Source organism: Perna viridis, chromosome 4, assembly GCF_037379345.1.
Source record: "Perna viridis isolate PV_CMFRI_1.1 ecotype Kerala chromosome 4, ASM3737934v1, whole genome shotgun sequence".
NCBI classification, from domain to species: domain Eukaryota; kingdom Metazoa; phylum Mollusca; class Bivalvia; order Mytilida; family Mytilidae; genus Perna; species Perna viridis.
In genome coordinates, this window is record NC_142448.1 from 1,677,434 (window position 1) to 1,696,072 (window position 18,639).

Below are 18,639 nucleotides of genomic sequence, written 5' to 3' on the forward strand. Positions count from 1 at the left end.
GGCTAAAATCTCGTCGCTCGTTGGTAACAGATGTCTATCACCTTACTCAATAGTACATTGTAGAGTTGTGTGTCAACCTCCATCGTCTGTTAATTGAAATGTTTATTTCCTTTCTTCTTCGGTATCTTGTATTGTCTGACTACCTTAAACGGAGGTTTGCTCCTCGTCGATCAATCGTTTGTAAAATCGTCCGTTATCTTTTTTTCGTCTGTCTACCTCCCTAGTCAGTAAATTGTACATTTGTCTACCTTGTACTACAATTAATCATATGATTCCATGTTTTTTTTGTAGTTTTATCTCCGCTATCATTAGTTTTTGTTTTCGAGAAATTGCTCTAACCATGTTACTGTTCCATAATCAAACATATACAACAGTTCCTGTTATTGACATTAATCGTTTATCAATCTACTATTGTCTAATGACTCTAAATAAAATAATGACAGAGAACATTTGTGCCCACTTAATATTTGGAAGACTTATAAATGTAAAACAAGTATGCGATTTACTCTGTCACTTTCTTCCGTTGGGAGCGATTTCTAATGATTTCTAAAAGAAAACAAGCTGGGTGTCTATATGTTATACTTTGTGCATTAATTGTTATAATGTAAAAGCCCCTCTATACAGGATGATTTTTTTAATATAGTGATTCAAAGAAATTTTATGAAAAACTAAATACTTTAGACGATTCAATTAAGAGCACACTCTTCACAAGAGAGCACTTAGTATTCATGCTAATACAGTTTGAGTATAACACAAAACCAAATTATTAAATGACGAAGATGCTTAGTATAATTTCATTCTGCGTACTTGAAATAAAAATCAAATATCTTTCCAATTTCTATGATAAATAACATCATGATATAAAAGTCATTCAATCATTTGACATAAAAGGTCATAATGGTCTTCCTTAGATCTTCCATATTATAACAAACTTAATACAAGTGTCAGACAATTGTGAAGATCTCTGGAGTATTGTGGAGAGAACTCAATTCAGCTAAATTATATTGCTATTTCTAATTTATCAAAATGATAGACCTATTGGTATTTGATTACTCTGGCCTTCCAAAGGATATCTGTGAACAAACACTTCCATAACTTATCAAAAGAACACTTTCGGACTGATCGGAATGTAAAATTAAGACAATTGGTCTCCTTTTAAACCACCTTAATGATGTATTGTTCATTAAAGCATGTTGAAATGTCTCCACTAAAACGACCTTAAATCATTCAAAGTTTAAGAAAATATTCTCTAATGTTAATGATCATGCCTAATAAAACAAGCAAAATCGGAAGACAGTATATATTTATTTTTAATGGTTATAGAAGTATTTTTTTCACCTACTGGACTAAGAATATTCTCTGATGAGAATCATGAAGATTTTGATCAATACGTTTGAAAATGCCAAATCCCAAATGATTGGTTTTGAAAAGTTAAATATTAAAACTGGATCAATAAGACATCTAGAACTTTCAGACAATCCCTCAAATTTCCTGCTCATTGATTTACAAGGATTTTCAACCAGTTATTTGAGTAATTATATGGATATTTGCAGAATAAAATAATTTAGAAAGGTAGCTTGACTACATTATATGTAAATTAATAGTAAAAAAAAATTAGAAAATGTCTTAGATAAAAAAAAAGAGCGCACCTTTCTTGTTTTATAACTTTTGAATCTTATTGGAAATATGCAGTCAAATATCAGTTTTGTTTTACATTATAGTGTGTGTTCGTTGTCGTTTGTGTATATTTACTCATTAAGCAAGGTTAATTTATTTCAGCTTTACTACACTTTTTATTTTTTGCTTGCACATACCCAATTAGTTTACTTCAATTGATTTTTCTAAGATTGAGTATTAGCTAAGGGCATCTATTTATAAGATTTATTTTGCGTTTATCCACTTTAATGCGTTACATGCTCATGGAGGATGACTTTTTCGTCTCTGAATGTATATTCGAAAAGGTTTTGAAAAGAAAATGCATATAATTATAGGATCAACGGGTATCATAAGGTTTTATTACTATATACAGATAAATAAATAATGTAAAACAGTGCAAAAGAGATGTGTACCTGAAAACTTTCTAGAAAACAGCCATTTGTTTCAGTACAAAAGTAGGAGTATTTACTCAGAATAAAAATAAGTAGAAAAGATGAGATGACGGCTCGAAAAAAATAAAAATAGAGCCACAAACCTTTCAAAATATATATTCAAGGAGAAATTCAAATTAAAGGAGACATGACACAAAAATTATTTTGTCAGTTGTTGGTTTATTTGATTCAAAGTCGACGATGGCCCAAGCCATGCGAATTATAATTAGCCATGTTGTCACGTGACCGTGCTACGTCATTGGTTCTCAATTCATAGATCGAGTGGTTGAAATGCATGGGGCTTCTGCATTTTTTACGTGATTTCTACAAATGAGAGTGAAAATATTGAAATTTCAATGTAGTAGAGACGTAGTTTATTAGTTGTTCAGATATTATTTAACAGTATCTACTGGACATTGAACCATTTGTTATTGCTTCATTGAACATGTTTTTCCTCTGTTTTTCAGACCATAAGTTTTCCTTGTTCAGGGCATTCTGGTTAATATGGTCAATGTTATTCGGAGCCTCAGTTTCAACGGATAATCCACGGGGCGGAGCCAGCAGATTCATGACTAATGTCTGGGCTTTGTTTGCACTTGTGTTTCTTGCTAGCTACACAGCAAATCTTGCTGCTTTTATGATAACGAAAGATGAATATTATAAACTCTCTGGGATCACAGATCAACGGGTTAGTGCCAGAAAATTCTTCATATTTTAAAGCTTGATATATGTGGGGGAAAAAGATACGGTATAAAATAATAATTGAAAAAAAAACATCACTATATATGTTATTTCTATAGAAAAACTAATGTAATGTTGATTAATAATCTGTAATACTGAAGGTATATACCTTTAAGTCTTACTTGTACACAAAATAATTTGATTTTAGGCACCAATTTTTGCTACATAAAAATCACTTACGACAGAGTTTTGGGGAAAATACTTAACAGGTTTATAGCTAGGGGAAATGGAGGAACCTTTTTGTACTTTTGCATACTAAGAAATATGGGCACACATTTTGGTTCGTCAAAAAAAGTAAAGTAAAAACGTGTACTTTCATCTTCATTTTGTGACCACTTAAAGTATTTGTTTTATGATTACAATCAATGGTTTGCATTGTTAAAAAGTACATAACAATTTTATCCTCACAATTATCTACCCACAAAAACATTATAAAATCGGATAAATACAAAACACAAGCGCATAACACCTGGTATATATGATTGATGCACCAAGAGTAACATTTAAGAAATAAGATTGATATAATTACTTAAGACGAATTTACACATTTCCTCATTACATTTTAAAGTTAGTTTAACCGTTCATATTACCATTAGCATATTATGTTGCAGTATTTCAAGGCTAGACACAGTGTTACCGGAAAGGGTCTTATATTATTGAGATAATTTCTAGTTGTCTGAAATAGATACAATTTAAATAAATTGTGATGTAATTTACAATGAATAATGTACTAGTCTTAAATGCTTTTGTTCGTTACAAGGTTGTCCATTCTGTCAGGTAACAGTTCTTCTTCAATATAAAATATTTTTGTAGTTACGGTATCCTAAATCGACGAAGCCACCGTTCAGATTTGCAACAGTTCCAAATGGTAGCACTGAAGAAAACCTGAGGAAGAATCATGAAGAAATGTTTACGTACATGAAGGACTATAATAAAGCGACAGTCGCTAAGGGTATCGAGGCATTAAAAGCACAGTATGTAGGCTCTGTATTAAATCCCACGACAACGCTAAGAATAGTCCACACCAAACAACATACAAGAACAAAAGTACAACACAAAAAAACATGTTTTTTTTTACTTCAATATAATCAGAAATTCTACATTATCCAATTAAGATAATCTCTAGTTCGTTGTTAAAATGTTAATCGAGAGGTCATAACAATATGAATAAGTTTACTTTTGTTAGTCGGTAAACATGTAATGGGTGTTAAAATGTCTGATATAATAAAACCAGCATAAATATTGAATTATAGGGACAAATTCATTACATGTGTTCTTATCCTTAAGGTACTTTTTCATCTTTTGATTTGAATTATTATATGTTATGAGTATATTTCAAGCTATTTTGCCTACTATTTTGTATTATACTTTGCGTCAAATTGACTGATTTTAAACTAAAAAACACATTACTTTCTTTTTTATGAACAAAGGAAGTGAAGGTATTAGAAATATCGATATTGAATAAACGTACAAGAAAAAAGATACAAAATATTGATGACTTTTCAACTGAATCAATCAGCCACTGTAAAGTGCACATTGATTGTCAGCTGGAACAAAAGTAGATTCCAGTGAATAACAAAAAAATGGTCAATTAATTACTTCTTCAAACCCGGGTAAGAACATGCTTAGGCATAGGTCAATTTTTCATTAGCGGGAAATAAATGGAATTGAAAGTCAGAACTCTCAAAGGACTTGAGATTTCTTTACCAAATGCAATCTATTGCCTATCAACTGTACGGGAATTATTCTATGATTAAATTTATTTCTAGGGAGATAGACGCCTTCATTTATGACGCTACACCATTAGAATATCAAGTTGGTATAGATAAGGACTGTAATTTGATCACAGTAGGAGAACGATACGCTATGACAGGTTATGGTGTTGGAGTCCCCAGGGGATCTGATTTATTGGGCGAGATCAATGACATAATTTTACAACTTCAAGAAAACGGTAAAACATTTGAAAATGGAACTTAAGCACAATCCTTAAAACAAAATCATGCATGTTCTATAGACCTGATACTAGATTACTAGTTCCGAGTTGCTCATTTACTATTGTAACTATGTAAGTCTTATTTTGGTTATTTTATGTTGTAATAGTTGTCTGTTTTCCATGTCTGGTCTTTGTCCTTGGATTACAAATTACTTTCTTTTAATTTCCGCTAGAATCTTGGTTTCTTTGATTACTCTTTTTCGGAACAGAATATTGGTTGTAATTATATGTTTAGGGAACATTGTAATGTCCATTATGCGTAACTGTTATATTTGTTTAAAAAAAGTCTGAAATTTCCCACCATTCTTTTAAGGCCTATATACTGTTTTGTCTTGGTTTTGAGTCTTGTTGAGCTGTTGTCTCTTTGACACATTCCCTATTTGACCTTTCTTCGCATTATATTGTTTTTTTTTAAGATGACAGACTATAAACGTGTTTATATGTTTATATTACATAATGTTTTCTCAACTAGTTTTAGTTGGAATTAAATATCTGGAATGAGTAACAGACAGTCTATAACAGTCCAAGAATAGCTAATGTACTTAGATGAAAATGATGCCTGTTTTTGTTTCTGTCGTTATTTCGCTTAAAGTACGAAGTGTAAATGATGAAATAATAAAACCTCATGCAGAATAATTCTCTTTTAGGTGAATTGGAACGATTAAGAAAGTTCTGGTTAGCAGGTGCTTGTCACAGAAAACAGAAACGTGGTCAACATAGCCGAACGATAGGCATTCTGAACTTCACCAGTGCATTCATTTTGCTTGCTGGAGGTATGCTTCTTGGAAGTGTTCTACTTCTTATTGAGCACCTTTATTTCAAATTCGGAAGACGATGTTTACGTAGATATGATAGATATGGCTGTTGTGCTCTTGTGAGCTTGGTGAGTAGAAAATTTTATATCATAAACCATAACCAAATCTGGTATCTACTGATAAAAGTAAAATGTATACCTTAATGTAGTATTATTAAAATGCTAAAAAAAACAGAAAACTTCTATTTAGACGTGCATTGACCTACACTGACTTACACTGACGAACACTTTGTCATGTCTTTTAACTAATGCCGAGACATTTTCAGAATACTTGATCTATTTCTTACAGAGGTCGAGGAAAGCTGGTAAAATTCCAGCCAAATCATCATAAAAGTCTTCTTAATTGGTTACGAAATAAACGTTATGTCCGAAACTTAGTGATAGTAGTTAGATTTAATTGAGTTAGACCTCTACATTGCAATTACAGATCAAGTGTAAAAAGGCACCAGTAAGAGCATTAAAATCATATAAGCTTCACCGATAACTTTGATTTGTCCAGTTATATAAGTTGTCTGTGAAGGAGATCATACAAATAAATGTACCAATCCTCTTTATTCAAAATATAAAATCAAAAGTTTAGATTTGTATAAAGTCGTTTTATTCAAATTTAATCATATTTATTGTTGTACGATCAATTAGATTTTTATTTTTGGTATTTATTTTGCTTTGCTTTATTGTAGACGTTATATTACTACATAATATATGAAATAAACCTTTCTTTTAGAGCATGGGAAAATCCCTGAATTTTGAGCAATCAGTTAGAGAGGCAATGGATCTACACAGAAGACATAAATGTAAAAATGCTATGTGTGAACTACAAATATGGAAAACAAAGCATGAATTAGATTTGTCACGTTTGAAAATAGAAAAACTTCAGAACCAATTAAGGTAACAAATTAATGAAGCCCAGTTCTTTTAAAAATTATACATTTATTTGTTAGATTTTTAGCTTATAAGGATTATTTAATTCACTATTAATGAATTAATTAATTTTTTCATTAACTTGTATGTGCAAATGCTCTTCGTGAAAGGTCAAAGGTTTACTTTATTCATTTATATTACTTCTTTATTTTGATTGAAAAGTGTAAATAGTCTTTACCATCATGAGTTTTTATAAGATTTCTATCTGTACTTTCTTCACTGTCTTTTTTTATGCATGTACTAAGTCAGGACCTGGCGTTGCTTTTCCAACATTCCGGGTTACACCTTGATAATGATATATTTTGACTACTACCTAGATTTTTTATTTTGTTATTACCCACTATTAATAATAGGGATACGTAGGTTCATTATCGCTATTAACACATATACTTTATAACCTTGTTTAGTATTACATGCTCAATAATTCTTCCATCGAATGAAGTATTTCTTTAACTTACTGGTGATGACACCAGAAAAATCTCTATTCTTTAAAAAAAGTATTGCTAAATTTAAAATTAAAAAAAAAATATCTGTTACACCTTTTGGAAATGTTTCGGAAAAAACCAAAAGAGATAAATAAGATCAAATAATGATAATATTATTCAGCTAAAAGTAGTATAATCTTATGGCAGCAAAGACAGATTTATAAAGGAACATTTTCTAATCATAGTTGCAAAATGTACCACCAAACCTCTTTCAAAACATTTAACTTCTATACTCACAACTGTCAAAGAGGGTCTACAGTCCTATCAAAACACTTGTTAATCCCGTAGTGGTATTAATTCAATTTGGATCCTGAAAAATTCAAAAGATCTTTTGGAGACAATCCGTTCAAGACTATTATCTGAATATAATAGCATTAAAGCCTATGATTTTTCAACACTGTATACTTCTATTCCCCATACTCAGTTAAAATCCCGACTTAAAAACATTATACATCGTTGTTTTTCCAAAAAAGATGGTACACCTAGATACAAATATATAGTTCTTGGTAGAGATTCCTCATACTTTGGAAGAAATAATTCCAAATCATCTTCCAAATATATAGAGGAAGATGTTTACAAAATGCTGGAATTTTTAATCGACAATATATTTGTCCAGTGTGGTGGACGTGTTTTTCAACAAACGGTCGGCATTCCAATGGGAACTAATTGTGCTCCTTTACTAGCTGACCTATTCCTTCACTCTTATGAGGCTGATTTATAGCTGATCTGATCAGAAAGAAAGAATATTGTTTGGTTAGATCCTTTAATCTCAGTTTCCGCTATATAGATGACGTGTTATCTTTAAACAATCCTAATTTCTGGGATTTGATACATCGCATCTACCCAAAAGAACTTGAGATAAAAGATACTACAGACACTGTGAAGTCAGCCTCATATCTTGACCTACACTTAGAAATCGATGGTAAAGGAAAACTATTGACCAAACTTTACGACAAACGTGATGACTTTTCATTCAGAATTCTCAACTTTCCTTTCATCTGTGGCAACATCCCTTCGGCTCCTGCGTATGGAGTGTTCATATCACAACTCATACGTTATGTCAGAGCTTGCCGAAACTACGCAGACTTTTTGTATCGCGCTAGAACTCTAACAAATAGGGTTCTGGAACAGGGTTATGTTGCTACAAGATTGAAGTCATCACTACAGAAGTTTTATGGTCGTCATCATGAACTCGTGGATCGTTATGGTGTATCCATCAGCACCATGAAAACCGATTTATTCAACGGGTCATAGTTTTCCTTTCCTCGTTTGTCTACCCCGGACTTGACTTTTTATAAGCCACTCGGCGGGTGTTTCTAGAAAAGCAGAGGACGCTTACCCTACCGATGCACCTGGTCCATGCTCCCAGTTTTAGTGGAGTCCGAGTTGCTCATTTACTTTTGTTACTTTGTATGTATGATTTTAGTTACTTTATGTTCTTAGTTGTGTATGTCTGTTTTCCATGTCTGGTCTTTGTCCCTGGATTACATTCTTTTGATTACCGCTATTACCTTGGTTCCCTTGATTACTCTTTTAGAATTTAATTCATTCACTGGTGATTGAATTGATTTTTATACTAGACTACTTATATTTTTTTATGGCTGACGGGTAATTTCTGTCTTTAAACGTTTAGTGGTATTAAAATATTTTAATAATTTAATTGAAAGAGCCAGCATTTTTATTTTTGTGACAAATGTGCAGCAATTTAAAGACTTCATTAATGAAATACCCAGTTTTTGTGCAAACGGTTTTCATATAAAAATATTTACAAATAGTTTCATGTACAAAAGATTGTATAATGATATAACTTATTCCAACATTTATCAATATTAAAACATTGTTCTGCTTTAACATATATATTAAACATGAATCTAAATAGCTTTTTCACAAGCGCTTGAACGGACACAGGAGCGACCTAACAAAAAAGGCTTTACTCCCAGTGAGTCAACACTTCAGATTACCAAACCACTGCCTCGATGATTTCAACAAAATGAAAATCTTCATCGTTGAACAAAACACGGTCTGAAGACTACAAAGAGTGAAGCGGGAGGGATTTTGGATAAAAGTATTAACACAAAAAAAACACATTAAGTTCATCCTATTTTGTAGTTTCTTATTACAGTGTTTGTAAATATATTTAGTTTTATAGTTCAGTGTTCAAGATCAACACACAACATGTGTCTATAACACAATGTTCAAGATCTTCGTTAACTGTCAATGTTATTGTTTACGTCACATGTATTCACCTGCTTAGGTAGTGAGTTGTGTTCACAGACCGTTTACTTTCATACACTCATTTTATTAAAGGCACTGAAGAAGGTCATTTGTTGACTGAAAATTTTGCTAATTATATATTTTATTATAGTGTATTAACATCTTTATCGGTATCGTTGTACAATCTTTTAGTAGACTTATATAATTTTTTTGTTTGGGCTGCATCATCATGACTCGGCGATCCGATACCCATTAGAAAGGTCAGAAAAATTCCCAACGATGTTAAAATTGAGGATGTGGTATGCAGTTCGTTGGCGAAACTGAACAACCTTTCAACAGGCGTATGAATGGTCATCGCAGTAACTACAAATGCAAACAAGACCTCCCTATAAGTCGCCATCTTAGATCCGCCGGACACAACCAGGAGGATCTCCAAAACATTGTTGTTACGATCATAGAACATAATAAAAACTGGTCAAAATATAAAAGAGTGTCTCGGGAAAGCTTTTGGATGAAGAAATTACAAACAACTTCTACAGATGGAATTAACGAGAAAAACGAGCACTACTTGTTATACGTCAATACGCCGTACTACTATATTTGGACTTTTTATTTTATTTTTTTTATAATTGTTTTCCACAGTTAATCGTAACTTTGATAAAAAGACCCTGTTTGTTATTTTCATTCAGGCTCCTTATCAGTTGCTTATGAGAGCCTTTGATAAAGGTACAATCAACCACAGCGCACGCGATTCAGCTTCTGAATCTGTTTTGATCTTGGACTTTGTGAGTTTTATGCTCGTGAAGTTTTGTGAGTTTTATGTTCATATAGTGTTATGAGTTTTATGCTGAGGAAGGATATCAGTTATCCGAAATATTCTGTTTAAATTTTACCTTCTTCTGGTGATGTTAAACATATTTAGACATCTTTAGATTTAGATTTATTTAATTTATTGTTATGTTTCGCATCGTTTTTAACGATCCATCACCCCGTAAGAGTGATAGTTGACTATTAGTTAGACGATTATATATATATTTCAAAGAAGAAGGCTTTAAAGAGCCTTTCACTAGAAGATCAATTATCTCTATGATTTTATTATTACAGGGCTCTTTCGGAGGAGTGCGAATCATTACCAAAAGAAGTTCACAAAGTCAATGGAGCACCCGCATCTTCTGTTAATAGACACATACAGATTCATTCTAGTTATAACAATAGATTGACAGAGCTTATTCATCACTCATCACGTGATCAGGTACAACAGGGGCATTCGAGAAAGGGTTCAGATGATTCAACGAAAATATTTTGTACTGACAATCCAAGGTGGAACAAACGCTCTTTGAAGAGATCTTCTAGCTATACTAATGCAGTAATGGTCGACCTTCCTGAAAATCTACCCAACAGAGGAAGATATGACAGTGGAAATTATTATTTAAGACTTCCGACACAGAACCCGGATGATTCGATCACATGACATTTATTGATGTAAATAGTTTTTCATTGCTCATCAACTATTTTGCATGTTTATGATAGGTAGAACGATTTCTTGTTTAATGTATAGATGACTGAGTAAGTTGCAGAGGGTTTTTATTATGTGTGCATCATAATGTTTAGATGCTTTTTTATTTTTATTTTTGTTTTGTGGAATTATAAAGAAACAGAAACAACTGTATTGCCTATTGACAATTCTTTTGGCACCGATATAATTACGTCATTCTTTGATAAAGTTTCACCAATAAGTCATATTGGATTGCTGTCTTCACATACAGATTTTACTCTCATAGTCATTCTATGTAACAAATATGGCACCTTACTATACTAAGATACTTTTGCTCTTAATTTTATTAAACTATGTATTCTATTTAATAGCGCTGTAAATATTATCACGATACATGTAGTATTGTGTTTTTATCAAATCAAATGACCTTACATTTTGTTCGTTTTTTCCTTGTCTGTGATAAACATCACTTTTAGGGCCTAAAGACAATCTAAAATAATTCAGGTTCACAGCCTATATGTTACATTACCTCGTAATTCCTGTAACCTCTAGAGAATACATTTTTTGAATTACGAAGCTTCATGATATTAACCACTGATAGCAACCACAGATCAATGAGAATAAAAATAAAAAAAATCACTTGTAGAAATATCGCTTAACTTCCAATTCATAACGACATCGGTAACAAAAATATTAAGAAGATTTGAGGGTCAATACACTCTAGCGATATCACATGGTACTCTGGACAACATTCCAAATATGCATCCAGTAACACTGTATAGTATCAATCATCTATACGTGAACTATGAATTCAGCTCCTTTACATTTTAATAAAGGCAACGTCGCCCACCTTTTTGGCTTCAATGGTAGAAGTGTTCATTAAAATGTGCCAATACAAATCATATTTAATTTTGCATAGTTCGATATACTGTGCACATGTCTCATTAGCAGCATTAGAATTAAAATGGAAAATCTGAATCCAAAAATGAATCAAGAAATACTCAAAACCTTAAATTCAACATCCCTGCTAATATGTTTCATTAAAAGGTCAGGCTCTTACCTAAACAGTTGGAGCCAGGGTAATCGAGGCTTCACATCCTGTAACATTATTCGTCATATGTAATACAAACATTCTCATTTAAACAAAATAATTGACAGGCAAAACGAACGCCACTATAGCCGGTTCCAGACAAGATGCACCGGTATCGTTAGCGTTCTTTGTCATTCTAGAAAGAGGAATATTTGATTTGAAACAAAATATCGAAAATAAAGAAAATATAATAGGTAATAAGGACGCCACTAAAAACTGAGAGTCCAGACTAGATTCACTGTTATAGTAAGCGTTCCCTGCTGTTCTAGAAAGCGGCTGATTTAATTGTAAGCAAAATATCGAGCTGACAGCACATTTTCTACATATTTACATATTTGTCTTTTAAAAAACTGCTGAACTCAAACCCTTGAAACATTGAGACTCAATTTTTCAAATTGCAAATGGCAAATCTCTCGATGCTGTATTTAACTTCATATTTCGATATATTAGGATTAACATTACTTCTTGAATACATTTTTTTTTTATTCTCGGCCTTGTTGTGTGTTTGGTTCCAATGCTGCTGATGAGAAGCTACTCCTTGGAACACTAATACAGCATTACGATTTTTTAAGCACAAATTGTATTTATATATAATTGGTTGGACTGGTCAGCTTTTTAAAACGCTCACTTTGAAATCATCACCAGAAGAAAAATTATGGCTGAACTTTAACAAAAACGTAAACGTCATAACTATTCATTTTAAGTTTATTTTATCTGTTGATTGTCGTTTTTTCATTTTTTGTTTTTTTGTTTTTTGTTTTTTTGTTTTTTGTTTTTTGTTTGTTTTTTATTATTTTGTTCTTGTCTTTTGTCTTTTCTACTACCTGATTGTGGACATTCTGTTACTTTCAAACAATAAGAGGACTTGACCTATAAAATTGAATTAAAACCTAATGTAAACAAATAAAATCCACTTAAGTACTATATAATCATTTGGTTTCTTTTAATAAACCTTAATTATTGATGCCATGAGGGATTTTCTCAAAATTTAAGATTTAGAAACGAGTTAATGTCTTAATAAGTTCTATGCTTATAATTATTTAAAGACACAATTATATGCTTTTGATCAGAAGTTTTCAAATACAGATTTTTCTAGATAACTTTAAAATGACGGAAAATTCTTTGATAAAACACAACAGGAAACAAATAAAAAGAATTTAAGAAAACTGACAGAACAAGTCATAACAACATAACCTATAAAGAACATATAAAACGGGCACGGTAGTTGTGGTGATCTTGACGACATATTGTCTTTAACCAATCTAAGTCTTTGTGATTTTAAACATTTCATCATCCCCCACAGAACTTGAGATCAAGGACACTACAGACAATATGAAATCAACCTCATATCTTGACCCCCAAGGAAAGGGAAATCTACGACAAATGCAATCACTTATTGCATGTATTCCTTATTGTCAATTTTCCTTTCATCTGTGGCAATATCCCTTCAGAACCTGTGTATGGAGTGTTCATATAAGAAATCACACGTTATGCCAGAGCTTGCCGCGACTACGCAGATTATTTTGTATCGCGCCAGAATTCTAACAAATAGGCTTCTGGAGCCGGGTTATGTTGCTACAAGATTGAAGTCACCTACACAAAAGTTTTATGATCGTCATCATGAACTCGTGGATCATTACGGTGAAAAAAAACCCCGCTTTTTTATGGCGGACATGGGTTTTATACTAATGAATTTTACATTTAGAATTCAACAAAGGGGAGAGGAACACAATTTTACTTATATTTTTGAAACTATGCCTCCTTTCGAGTTTGAAAAACAAGAATAAATTAAGAAATTTAGATTTAAATTATCAAAACCGACGACGAATGATTCTACTAAAGTCACCGAGTGCAAACACAAAATTGCTAGATTGATTGATCATTGTTTAATGTCCTATGACATACTTTTCAGAACGAGAATGATTTACCAATCAAACAGACCCTAACTTGTATTGGTCCGGATTTTTAGTGTGCTAGCTCACATTAGAAACAGTTCGCAAGTAGGCAATCCGCCATACTCGGACATATTATTTGTCTACCATCACTTTATACCCTTAAATACAGTATGCTTGACGGAGAAGCAGTGACTACCAATTTTAAATAATTTGTTTTGACTTGGTAAGGGGTCGAACCAAGACCACTCGCACTCGAGGTGAGCACGCTACCCTTACATCACCAAAGCGGTTCAGACACTTGTTAACATAATATACATAAACACAAGTATTCGAGTATTTGTAATGAATTATAATGGAAAACGAAATCACATGCTTCTGGAACAGGGTTATGTTGCTACAAGATTGAAGTCATCACTACAGAAGTTTTATGGTCGTCATCATGAACTCGTGGATCATTATGGTGTATCCATCTGCACCATGAAAACTGATTTATTCAACGGATCATAGTTTTCCTTTCCTCGTTTGTCTATCCCGGAGTTGACTTTTTATGAGCAACTCGGCGGGTGTTTCTAGAAAAGCAGAGGACGCTTACCCTACCGGTGCTTCTGGTCCATGCTCCCAGTTTTTAGTGGAGTCCGAGTTGCTCATTTGCTTTTGTTACTTTGTATGTATGATTTTAGTTACTTTTCTGTTTTCCATGTCTGGTCTTTGTCCCTGGATTGCATTCTTTAAATTACCGCTATAACCTTGGTTCCCTTGATTACTCTTTTCCATGTATTTAGCAAATAAAGCACATCTGAAATATTTCGTATTGAACGATTTCAGATTTACAACAAAATGGAAATTAGAAACAAAGCTACAAAAAACTACATAATCCAATGATAAAGTTGGGCAGACTGGTGTGGATCGAAAAAATTGCTACCGATGTTCATTCAATTCAACACTTAAAGTAGTACAAGCGTAATCAAGGAAACCAAGATTCAAGCGGAGATCAAAATAATTCAATCCAGGAACAAAGTCCAGGAATGGAAAACAGACACGCACAACAAAGAACATAAAATAACTGAAATAATACATAAAAAATAACAAAAGTAACTGAGCAACTCGGATAACAAAACTTGGAGCATGGACCAGGTGCACTGGTTGGGTAAGCGTCCACTGCTTTTTTGAAACATCTGCCGGGTTGTTCATAAAAAGTGAAGTCCGTGGTAGACGAAAGAGGAAAGAAAAACTATGACACGTTGAACAGATCAGTTTTTATGGTGCAGATTGATAAACCGTAACGATCCACGAGTTCATGATGACGACCATAAAATTTCTGTAGTAATGACTTCAATCCTGTAGCAACATAACTCTGTTCCAGAAGCCTAATTGTAAGAAGTCCAGTGCGATACAAAAAGTCTGCGTAGTTACAGCAAGATCTAGCATAACGTACGAGCTGTGATATGAACACTCCATACCAAGGTGCTGAAGGGATGTTACCACAGATGAAAGGAAAGTTGAAAATACTGAATGAAAAGTTATCACGTTTGTCTTATACTTTGGTCAATAATTTTCCTTAACCATTGATCTCTAAGTATATGCTAAGATATAAAGCTGAATTCACAATGTCTGTAGATATTTGGGGTAGATGCGATTTTTCAAACCCCAAGGATTGTTTAACGATAATACGTCGTCTATATAGCGGAAACTGAGATAAAGGATCTAGCCAAACGATTTCCTTTCTTTCGGATCAGATCAGCTATAAAGTCAGCCTCATAAAATTTAAGGAATAGGTCAGCAAATAGAGGAGCATAATTTGTTCCCATTGGAATGGCGACCGTTTGTTGAAAAACGCCTCCACCACACTGAACAAATATGTTGTCGATAAAAAAAATCAGCATTTGAAAATATCTTCTTCGGTATATTTGGAAGATGATATTTATGATTAATATAGTTTTTATTATTATATTATTTTTTACAAATTATGAGGAATCTCTACCAAGAACTACATATTTGTATCTAGGTGTACCGTCTCTTTTGGAGTTACAACGATGTATTATATTTTTGTCAGGAGTTTAACTGGGTATAGAAAATAGAAGTATAAAGACATAAATCAGAAATACTTGTTCATGCATGTTAAGATTATACGCTCCGAACCGAGCTTAAATTCTGTATTATCAACTAGGTATCGATTAGGTCATATCCTGTTTATAAATTGATGCGGGAGTTTAAAAAAGCATCATAAAAGTATCCTTTTTGTATACTGTTAAGGCTTATTGCAAATGCAAATGAGAACCTAACAAGTTTTGAAAAACATTCTATAGCTTCGGTGATTAGATATAGATCGTATCATAACTTGTTTTCAAAGATGGGAATGTCCATAACAGTCAACAGTAATGCGCGCAAATTTTTAAGAAAATCAGCTTTATGAATGCCAGACTATTCGGGCCCATGCAAAACATTTGGGACCAAAGTTACTCGGAAAGTGTATATGGACAGTTGAAACCGTATATCAGCAAGATTTATACCATACTGGAAGGTCATACAATGTAAGGTGATATGAATTTATGTTTCGTCGGGAGCATTCCAGCTTTCACCAATCGCATATCATATTTAAAACGTTGAATTCTACAAGTGATTAAATGAAATTAACGATGAAGAATGTCCTTTCGCATAAAGTACGCTTTAATGACGTCACAATGTTGCCTCAATTATAAGTATTTTAACAAGAATTGCTAAGATTTGTAAATAGTGTTGTTTTTGGTACATCTTAATAGGGAAATATATCTGCATTTAGAAAACAACTGATTTTTTTCATATTTGATATAATGAATGTAATTACTGAATATCCAATTCTTTACCAGAAATATGAAGCAAAAGTGACCTAAAAGAACAAAATGAACAGAATTTCACATGATATAAATGTTGTATTTAACATATGTGCGGAATATTTTAAGTAAATTAACTGGGATGTTTTATATAAACATTAGAATAGTCATGGTTATGTGAACTATTATTGATTTGATTATTTAAAAAAATATTTTTGCTTTGACTAAACATCCAATTGAAGCAACTATTTTTTTTTACAAAATCATTACATAATTATTATGGTGCTACAAGTAAAGAATATAGACGTTATACATAATCAAGAATTATGTTAATCCTACTTTACTGAACTGCCTTTTCAGTCAAAATGAACAGGGAATTTAATTAATTAAATAGTATTGATCTAAGGAAGTTTTCTTTAGTGATGAATTCTTCAAGTATCAGCTCAAGAAATATAACTCCATTGACTTTGACCATTCGCTTCAATTTGTTGAAATTTTTATTTATCATTTTTGTATGAAGAATGAAGTTTTGTGACTTCAACTAATCTCAGGTTGACCAAGGTGTAATTAGACTCCATGTGATTTTATATTATCTACGAGTATCTTAGATTAGACTTGATTATGAATAGATTTAACTTAAATGTGACTAAATGTATCATGTATGTTACCTGATGTTTAACTTATAAGTTTAACGTAAATGATATTTTAGATCAAGTATGTTTTTGGAGATTTTAGTAGGACATTACTTGATATGCTGTTTGATATATGAGGCGTAATAATGATGTATGGTATCTGAGGTTTAAATTAAATGAAACCGTATGACTTGTATAGTTTCTGTGGTTTAACTTAAAGAAATAGTCTGACATGAGTGAGATCTAAGATATAACTTCAATAGATCTTTGATTCGTTTTGTACCTGAGGGATAAATTTAATGACAGGTTAGGGCTGTTATGTTATTTGAGATCAAACTTTATTCGACATGTTCCAAAGGAATCTCAGTTTTAACTTTTATAATAACTGAGATCTAACTTAAGTGTTATTTTATTACTTTTATGGTATCTGCAATGAAACTTTAATGTGTCTTTATTGTTTATATACTATCTTAGATTTTTATAAGACTTTATGTCTGGAATGATTTGAGCTTAAACTTAAATGAGACTTAAGGTTACAGACCACCAATTCAACCAATGAGCATTTGGAACGTACGCAAAAATAGTCCTACGCAGAAATTACCCCTGTTCCTCATAGTGCTGTGAAAAAAGTTCTCATCTTATTTAAAAACTTGAAAAGTTTCTGAAAGGAAAAACATTTCTGTACATTTTATAGGTGCATTTTGCTTCTTGTGATGTGAAGCCTAATCTCCATAATGATTTTTAAATATACCCCTATCTTGTGAAAACACTGGGATTTCCCATGCTATTTATAGACCCTTCACTTCCGGTGACCAGTACTGCACTGCAAGTCTGCTAACCCCACATGCCATTCTGAGAATTGTGAGCTGACATATGTAGAATCATGCTGATATATAGTCCTCTGTAGGTTAAAGTTAAGGTAAAGTCCAGAGAAGCCATTGAATATTGTGAAATTAGCGTAGAAGCCTATGGGGAAGTGGAATTAGTGGTTTTTAGCCTTAATGACTTTATGTAATTTTAATAATGATTTTTTATGATGCTTTATCACTTTTTTACACTAAGAAAAACATTTTGCATTAATGCAAATTAATATTGCAGTACCTTACATATTTACAATCCTTCTCTGTGGATTTGATCTTAGAGGTAATGGAATAAAACCTGAGTCATTCTTAAAAGCAAATTCAAGTACACAAAGTTTTGCATCCATTAACTGTTAAGATTAAAATATTAGAACACATTATTTGTAATTAAACATAATTATTATTATCAATTTTATTGAGAATCATATTCCATTCAATGATTGTCATTGTAAATCATTACTTTTACTCCTTGTCCTATGGTTAAAACAATAGCATACAAATTACTTATGTGTTTAACTTATTAATTCGTATAAAAGAGTAGTCAAGGGAACCAAGGTTATAGCGGTAATCAAAAGAATGTAATCCAGGGACAAAGACCAAAC

At 32.3% G+C, this 18,639-nt stretch overlaps 1 protein-coding gene across 1 annotated transcript in view; it reads left to right on the top strand.

Annotated features, from left to right (window-relative positions):
* LOC148618404 (glutamate receptor ionotropic, NMDA 2B-like) overlaps nt 1–11,326 on the top strand; it is a 55,075-nt gene extending 43,749 nt beyond the window's left edge. Inside the window, exons 12-17 of the mRNA XM_088577255.1 lie at nt 2,555–2,775; nt 3,642–3,802; nt 4,598–4,779; nt 5,469–5,704; nt 6,360–6,523; nt 10,360–11,326. Coding sequence (XP_088433381.1) covers nt 2,555–2,775; nt 3,642–3,802; nt 4,598–4,779; nt 5,469–5,704; nt 6,360–6,523; nt 10,360–10,726 — 1,331 coding nt within the window. The 3' untranslated portion in view covers nt 10,727–11,326. The remainder of the gene's footprint in view (nt 1–2,554; nt 2,776–3,641; nt 3,803–4,597; nt 4,780–5,468; nt 5,705–6,359; nt 6,524–10,359) is intronic.
* The last annotated feature ends 7,313 nt before the right edge of the window (nt 11,327–18,639 follow it).